Raw genomic sequence first — 9,014 nt, forward strand, 5'->3', positions numbered from 1 at the left:
CTTGCATTGTGTGTGTGTGTGCATCCGTGCATGTATGTGTGTGTGTGTGTGCATCCGTGTGTGTATGTGTGTGTGTGTGTGCCCGCGTGTGTGTCTTTGACCCCACACCACCACAGCACCAACCACAGGAAGAGTGGGAGAGAGAGAGGAGAGGTGGACCAGCGGTTAACCTCATGACATCAGAAGCTCTGTGCTGATTGGCTGCTGCCAGAAGCTGGAGGGTTTATAATCCTCGCCTTGGCTTCAGCAACACCATCGCAGAGCAGCACACAACATCCAGGGAAACCCAGGAGATAAACTAAAGACAAACCACCTCTATCTGTTTCTGCAGCCGCTGAACTCCTGAAGCTTTCTCCAACTGCAAACAAGGTCAGAATGAATGTTTATCAAACTGAATGTTATATTTACTCTCTACTGTGTTAGGTTGGAGTCTTTCTGCAGCACCAGTGTCGGGATGAGTGATGGGCGTTCAGGTTAATATTTATGAAAGTTAGGGAAATATGCTGTTTTAGCTTGAAGAGTAGAGTGTTCATGAATTTGAAATGCAGGTTCTTTAAAGCATATGAAACACAGTCTGGGGCTGTTTTTCATTGTTTGGGGCCCTTGGTTCCAGTGAAGGGAAATCTCAATGGTACAGCATACAGTCATATTTTAGACAACTTGACTGTGTGGAGCTCTGAGCTCAACACCTTAGGGATGAACTGGACCACTGACTGTGAGTCAGGCCTTTTTACCCAACATCAGTGTTGGACCTCACTCATGCTCTTGTGGCTGAATGAGAACAAATCCCTGCAGCCTGGTTCCAACATCTTGTGGGAAGTCTTCCCAGAAGGGTGGAGGCCGTGCCCGTGGTTCTATAATCACACATCCAACCAGTTTACATGGTGAATATGCCAGCTATCTTACACTTTTGGCCATATAAAGTATGTTCTTTATGGATTTCTTATAGTAACATTGTGAATGTAGGTAATTAAAAAGTAAGTTTTACAAATGTAATCCAGAGCCACACTGCAAGAACATCTCTCAACAAAAATATTAATTTTCTTTTTTTCTTTTTAACCTCTCTTAAAAAACACTTTAGTTGGTGTGTCCAAAATGTTTTACTTTCCTAAAAACAAGTTAAAAATAATCAAATCAAAGCTTGTTTTAAACGCCTTTAAACAGTAGATGTCGTTTGACTCTAGCACTGTAATCTGCTTTATATAGCGTGGTTACCAGATACTTATAACAAGTTGATCAAAATTGGAAACAGGTTCAAAGCATGAGCAGATTTAGGGCTCAGTGACAAGAATTACATAATTTTACAGTATACTTCATGTAAAGGGTCATTTCTTTGGAGGATACAATAAAAATTGAACCATATTACATGAAATTAAAAGTCATTGTCAAGCAAACTCACATTAAACCCACAGAAGGGTTTGGTTATCCGCTATAAAAATGCTGCAGTTTATTGCAGTTAATTATGAGTTCTTTTTTAAGATTTTACTGTTCGTGGAAGTCCGCCTGTGATTGGTCGGAGGTGAAACCGGGGCGGTTGTGTTCGATTGGCTGATTAGTGTCACAGTGACAGCAGGGCAGGAAGAGGAAGCTGTGGGCAGCAGAAAACTAGCCTCACACATGACCAGGACCAGCCCTGACTGACCACACTGAATAAACACACAGACACACACTGATTAACTACCAGCTCAATCAACAGTGGTTTATAACGGAAGAGTTTTTAAAGAGGTTCAGGTTCTTCTTGTAGGCGTTTAGTTTTCTAAAGAAAAAACTAACTCCATCAGAGTTTCAGAGTTGACGGATGAAGACAAACGTTTTGTTCTTACCTCCTTCCTGTGACTGATTCTCTGTTCTGATATGGACGGGAATAAATGACAAAAAAATGATTATTAAATATATTTGAGAGCTGTTCAGTCTGCAAAGAATAGCGAGCGTGGGAGGGAGAGAGAGAGAGGGAGAGAGAGAGAGAGACATTTGAGATCTCTTGCTTGTAACGATTAGAAGTGCTTGTACTCACTTTCGGCACGCTAAATCTCCTGAGCACAAACTGAGAACAGAGACTAAAGTATCTGAGTTTCTCCCAGGTTGCATGTGTCTATGAGGTGCTAGCAGTTGTTGTTCCCGTCTTAGGTTTAATTTGAATAGGTTTTAGAAGCGTGAAGAGATAAAACAACCAAGCATTTTATAATAAACATGCAAAGATTACAGGAAAGTCTGATGATGACAATAGATTTTATTGACTTTGAACAAAACCAGGCTAACTGTTTTCCGCTGCTTCTAGTATTCATGCTAAGCTAATCACCTGCTAGGATTAGTTTCATTTTTAGCCTACAAATATGAGTGGCATCAATTTTCTCATCTAAATCAAACAACAAAGCAAAAAAAGCATATTTCCCATCAAACTGTTCCTTAGAAGACCAGAGGATCAGCCTCTTTTCTTACTCTGGAAACTTGGTCCTCAAAAAGATAGACATACAAGAACACACACACGTACACTGTGACAGTTCCGGTTACTATGCTTGTGAGGACCTAGCCTACATTCCCTAGCCTAAACCCTCTATTCTTAACTCTTAAACCAAATCATAATCTTTAGGCAGCCATACTGAGCACAAACCTCCTCACGCTCATGGTATAAAACCCAAACTCACAAAGATAGATGTACAGAAATACACGCACACATACAGTCAAGAGGGCGTCTGTCATGTTTCTGCTGTACTGTGGCTTTCCAGTTATAACCTGTGAATTACATAGTATAGGAAGAGTCCATCATTAAAGATAGAAGCAGACACTCAGGCTGCTCCTCCCACAGCATACACCAAAAGTAGAGCCACAGTAAGGGAGGGAGAAAAAATAATGTTCTTTAAAGCTGCAGTTAACAAGGTTTAATATCTGCAGTGAACCGACTGATGTATAATACTGATATTTTCTGATATTTCATTTAGGTTGAGGTAAAAATTTACTCCTCACTTTAAAGTTACTGTTATTGTTTGTCAATAAATCCAATGAAAAAACTGACAGCAGCAAGAAAAGTACGATCAGCACTCCAATGTATCAAAAATACTGTTTTTCCATTACCATGAACACATGAAATGTGTATTAATCCGCTATTGAAAATAGTCCCCAACAAATACACGATTTACTCCTTTCTGAGTTGTGTTTATTTTTAGGAAATTACTGAACCCTTGACAGACACAAACATTTTGTTGGCTTTTAGTCTTTTAATTGGATTTTTCTGACGAATAGAAAATTACATATATCACCAGATTTATCCATTATGTGCCATTTTCTTTATGCTAGTCTATGTTGTTGTAATTTACGGAAACAAGGCATTGAGTTCAGTTGAATTTCTCATTTAAGGATGTCCCAAGCTTTTACATCTTAAACCTGGATTGTCACTGTAAAGTTTTAACACTGTTCATATTTTTTTTCTGTTTTGTAGAATGATTGATGGAAGTGCAAACTAGACTCAAACTGTAGCAACTATAAATGATGATGCGTTTCTCCCTCAAATCTTTTAAGCCAAACACCCGCAGACTAATTTCATCTTTCTAAATCATACCTGTCATTTTCTTACATCTGTTGGACCAGAATCCGCCAGAAACATCCTCCATGTCTCATAGTTAAACAAACCACGCTGCAGGATGATGTGATTTTCTTGCACTGATGACAGAGAAAATGTTTCACTGTATTGAAACTGAGTTGTCAAGGACGCATTACTCCTCGTTTAACGCTGTAATTAAGGACTTAATGACTTCCTGTGACATACCAAGGCCTCAGGAAGTGCCACTACTAGTCATGTAACAACGCGGCCTCCATTTTTAGGGAGGAATCTGGGCGAGAGGATTTACTCACAGCTCATTTTCAGTTTGACATGTCATTGTGTTTTCCTGTGAAGTTATGGCCTCCGCACGAGTATTTTGGTCCTGGACGATTGCGGTGTATCATGATAATTTGTTATTGTTTTATTGTTTTATACTGAGATGTTTTATCGTGTAACTTCAGCCTGCGTCTTTCCGTTCTCCTTCCCGTCCAGACACCAAACTGTGACACGATGAAAGTGGCTGTTGTTTTCATTCTGCTCTTCGCCACAGTCCTCTGCCGGCCGGTGAGTCATTTTCTCTGACAGAGAAAACTTTTGCTAAACAGCATCTTTTCTTTTTAATAACATACATTTATGACATTATTTTGAATTGGTTTTGACCCTCATGTTTGGTTTATTTACTTGAATTACCTAGTTTCCATTTTGTTCTTTATCTTTAGGCAAGAAAAGTGTCTGACAGCAGTTCAGACAGCTCTGAAGAAGTGGTGAGTATCTGGAGAGAGAGGGGGGGGGGGAGTGAGAGAGAGAGAGAGAGTGAGAGAGAGACATCCTTGCTGACTGATGTTGTCCACAGGTGAGACAACCAGCAGCTCCAGCCGTCCAGACAGAGGCTGATGCAGCACCTGCTCAGGTAAAATCTTTCTTCACTTTCATTCCATTCATTCTTTTTTTCACCTCATTTTCTCTGGTTCAATCTGCTCTTTCTCTCTGCTCTTCTCTTCTCTTTCATTTCTTCTTCTGTCTTTTCTCTTATTTCCTCCTCTCTGTACTCTTTCATATCTCTCTGGTCAGCCATTTTCTTTTACAATACATTCACTCAAGGCTGCATTACCAATTCTGTATTTATCCTAAATGAAGAATATGCACAACTAGAACACCTCAGCGTTATCTCAGACTGGACTTTACATTTTTAACAGCCTACATTAGCACCTGGGGCCCATGGTGGGTTAATCCATGATTCCCTGTCAGTATGTCACTCCTCTGTGGACTCCCTCATCACCTTAGTCGATTAGAGTTCAGAGACCAAAGACCTGTGGTGTGGGGGAAGGCTAACATCTGATGCCCCTCATCCACTTTTTGAAATCCTGGAAATGAAAGGGCAGGCCGTGGAGGAAGCACACTAACTCTTTCATTGCATTTCTCTGACGTTGCAGAACGTCGTGGCAGCAGCCGCCGGCTCAGACGAGAGCAAAGAGAGTTCGGACGAGGACGAGGTGAGAGAGACGCCTAATCAACGATTAAAATCAAATCAATAAGAACTAGAACTGTTTATCTTGACTACACTTCTGGTGAAGTTCCTGACCCTGTGTATTAATTGTTTTTGGCAGCTGGCTGCAGCGGACACAACCTCCTCTTCAGATACAGCCTCTGTCAACAGTGACGACAGCGATGACGATGATGATGAAGCAGAGGAAGCTGTGAGTAAAAACTTACCAGTAACAAGTTGGGCTACATTTACAGCACAGGGGTGGATGCTGAAACTCGATGCAAAGATAGTTACATTCTAATGTAACATAATTATGAAATAATATTGTAGGATGGTCATCTAATTTCTGATACAAACAAAGCTCTTTAGATTCGATTTTTCTGCTTCTTTGTTGATGATATTTAGTCGTGAGCGGCACTGCTTTCCTTGACTGAATGTGGGTTGCATGTGTATGAATGGAAGCACTTCATATGCCTGTATAATGGTTTGTATGTATGTGGCCAGCTCACTTTTTCTGGGACCAGATGTGGCCCCCGACAGATGTTAGAAGTTTCTGGTCTGTGGTGGTTTGTGTTTTGTGTCATTTTATAACTGTAGTTGGTCCCAAGTTGTTAAACCAGAGCTATTTTTCATGGTCGTTGCCAGCTTTACCAAACTGTACTGGCACAAATTCAGAACCTTCTAATGTTCTGGTCTTCTAATATCCTGCTACCTGCAGGAAGGCTCCAAACACCCAATCACATTTTTACTCTCCTCTCACCTCTGTGACTCCAGGACACTGATGAGGATGATTCCAGCGACAGCTCAGAGTCAGGCGAGTCCTCCACCCCGGCTCCCACGACTGCCAGCCCTGTGATCATCACAGAGGAGCCCGTGATTGAAACCACCGTGTCTCCCATCGAGCCAACCATCGTCACCGACACTGAAACAGCCCGTGGTGACAACTATGGGGGCTACCCCGGTGACTACAAATCCATCGTCTACGTGGAGGACAAATCCTACCACAAGGTTCCTGCTCCCTACAAGTCCTACGAGTTTGTCGGCGCAGGAAAGAAGATGGCCTACGACATGACCGATGGCAACGAGGTGGAGAAGTCACTGAAGGTGTACAAGGTACCGGTTAGTTAGAGCTTTCTGAAAATGACAGCAGAGTCCGAATGAAATCTAATGTGGCATTAGGCTACAGCCCTCAGAACACGGAATTCACAGCCAGTGTCTTTCTTTTTTGTGTACCTGGAGTTGCCAATGTCTGTCTTGATATATATATTTTACTCCTGAAGTGCAGTAGGGTGTTGAGATCTGGCTACCTTCTACCTCGTACTAAACTAACATTATCCATCTGTAAGCACTCTTGGATACCATTTACAACATTGCGGCCCAGACCTGGTGTTTGAAAATGTAGCTAGAATGTAATAAAACTCCAAATACCTCATGGGATTTTGTCTTAAACTTGAATCTACCAACATGTTTACCAACAACTTTAACTGACGTTTCAACTCTTTTCAGCACTTTCACATCGTCTGCTTTCAGTGTTTGGTATTCAGTTGACTCTTCCAGTCATTTCAGCGGTTTTACTTCAATTTTAACTTCAACTTACACTTCCATTCTAATTTTACTGACACTTCCACTTCTTTTAGTGCTTCAACATGATGGACAAATTATTTTCATTTAGCTGTTGCTACCATGCAATTTTTAAAACCTCCAAAGATTCAGCTGTTTCAACTGCAACTGTATTTTTCTGCTTAACTGTCCTTTTTTCTCACTGCATTTTACAAAAACTTCAATAGAGATACACAAGATATATTAAACAATTGCGGACAAATTTCTTCCACTAATGTTTTCTATTGACAAGGTTTTATATTTATTGTATAGATGAATCTAACAGCATCCTCTCATCCCTCCTCTGCCTCACCTCCAGGCCCTTCAGGTCCACTCAGACATCCTGGAGGAGGACACCAGCACCCCTGAGGTGGAGAGCCAGGGTCTGGATGCCACCTCTCAGGACCAGGCCATCAGCCCCCGCCAGGCATCTCTTCCAGAGGAGGCGACCGCTAGCACCAGCGAAGCCAGTGCCAGTGACGCCACCGCCAGCGAGAGCGAAAGCTCCAGTGCCCCACAGGAAGAGGAGGAAGAAGACAGCGCCAGCACTGCGAGCGACAGCGCCAGCACCAGCCAGGAGTCTGAGGACGAGGAGAGTCAGAGCAGCGAGGAGGCCACGGCCACGCCTGGAGCCGCCGACAGTGACTCAGATGAGAGTGACAGCAAAGAGAGTGATTCAGATGAGCAGGGGGCGGGACCTGACACCACCACTGACATGCCGGTGGTCATTACTGCCAAATAAGCCCCACCCATCCATGTCACATTCACATTAAGAGCGCATGCTGCATCCAGGTGCAAAAAGCCCCCTCCCAAGCTACTTTCCACTGCGGGGTCAAACAGGGACAGACGAGGCTTAATTATTATCGATTTTAATGTGTTCAGCCAATATTTCTTTTGCACCATTTGTGAAGCAGAAATGATTTTTCTGAGCAGTTATATTTAAATAAACTAAGTCTTTACAACCTGTGGTCTAGTCACATTGATAAACCCCATGTTTGACCCCGCAGGGGAAAAGTGGTTGACGCAACTTTAAAGGATGTTGAAGCTGACGACTGCTACCTGCAACAGGAGGTTGACTGACCTCATGACCTTTGTCCCACCCCCTCTCCCTGCTGTTACTGCAGGGTGAAAGGTCAAAACTGGAAAAGAACAAAGAAACAAAGTTGGGTCCTGATATCTACACCAGCACAACCCTGCATTTAATCATGAATTAATAACTGCAATATGCACACCTATGTTGTTTTTTGCTTATGAAACGAGAGAAAGTACAGTTTATTTAAATATTTGTAATCATTTCAAGCATAATAAAATCTAAAGTTGACTTGAAGTCATACATGTGCTGCCTGTGTGGCTAAGCTTTGTTGCTCGCTAGTTTCACATCTGCTGGTGTAGATAGAGGAACTCACCATCCGGTACTGGGTTCAATCAGGTATAGATGCAGAACACAGATACAATCAACACAGCCCAGTTCATTTGCACAGTTCTTACCTACACTACATGTTGTTTGTCTCATGTTGTTTACTGTAATGTATCATATTGTGCCATTTCTAAAATATTAATAAAGTTCTTTTTCATAAAAAGAGATCAGGTTTGTGTCTGCTTGTTTTAGATGTAGAGGAATGAGCAAAACAAGAGAGCCGTGAAGCAGTGATAGATCAGTGAACTGGAGTAAAGTAGAGACACAGTCATATTATTTTAAAGGAAATACATACATTTTCCAAAATAAGATGAGAAAACCAGTGTCACTTAGTTTGTTGTTTTAAGTGCGGTGATGTAGCCTAACTATTTCTTGACAAAGAACAGTTTATCATTCTGCTATACGCCCCCTGTGCAGCATCTCCACTGGTTGACTGGTAACACATCTGCAACGACAAGACTCCTTTTGTAACATAAGACATAGTTACCACCTACAAACATATAACTCCATATAAAACCACAAATTTTTGTTTTGGAACATGCTAGCTTGCTATTTCTCCCTGCTTCAGCCTTTATTCTTTCACCTCCTATGTACTTACACACAAACAGATTGATATCTTCATATCTCACACCTGTACAACATGCATGTGCAGCATTTGGTGGCAAAATTGTTAATTTGATGCATATAACAGACTGGTTATACAGTACTAAATGCTATTGTGATTCATATGTGTTCTGTCTAAATGACCACATACCTCACATAGCTAAAGTTTGCCTTCCATTGGCTTATTTAAGCTGGGCACAGCCTATTTTGCACAACATTTACAGTAACCACACTAAATGTTTTTACTATAGACTGTAAATAAAGATGAAACAAGCCTCATCACCCATAGGTTTCTGAAGAACCGTTTTGAAGCTCAGAGTGGGCTGCTCCACTGTCGCCGTCTTGGCAAAGTTTGATTCCAAATGGGAACG

The 9,014-nt window shown here is 41.7% G+C and overlaps 1 protein-coding gene across 1 annotated transcript; it reads left to right on the forward strand.

The window, feature by feature from the left end:
• Window positions 1-275: 275 nt before the first annotated feature.
• LOC111221221 (osteopontin-like) lies at window positions 276-8,116 on the forward strand. Its single transcript, XM_022744587.1, has 8 exons — window positions 276-369; window positions 4,031-4,102; window positions 4,258-4,302; window positions 4,392-4,448; window positions 4,972-5,031; window positions 5,146-5,235; window positions 5,799-6,137; window positions 6,943-8,116. Exons 2-8 carry the CDS (start codon window positions 4,049-4,051, stop codon window positions 7,363-7,365), a joined length of 1,068 nt encoding a protein of 355 aa, XP_022600308.1. The 5' UTR covers window positions 276-369; window positions 4,031-4,048; the 3' UTR covers window positions 7,366-8,116.
• Window positions 8,117-9,014: the final 898 nt, after the last annotated feature.

Source organism: Seriola dumerili, unplaced genomic scaffold, assembly GCF_002260705.1.
Source record: "Seriola dumerili isolate Sdu_G_001 unplaced genomic scaffold, Sdu_1.0 BDQW01000081.1, whole genome shotgun sequence".
In the NCBI taxonomy this organism is placed as follows: domain Eukaryota; kingdom Metazoa; phylum Chordata; class Actinopteri; order Carangiformes; family Carangidae; genus Seriola; species Seriola dumerili.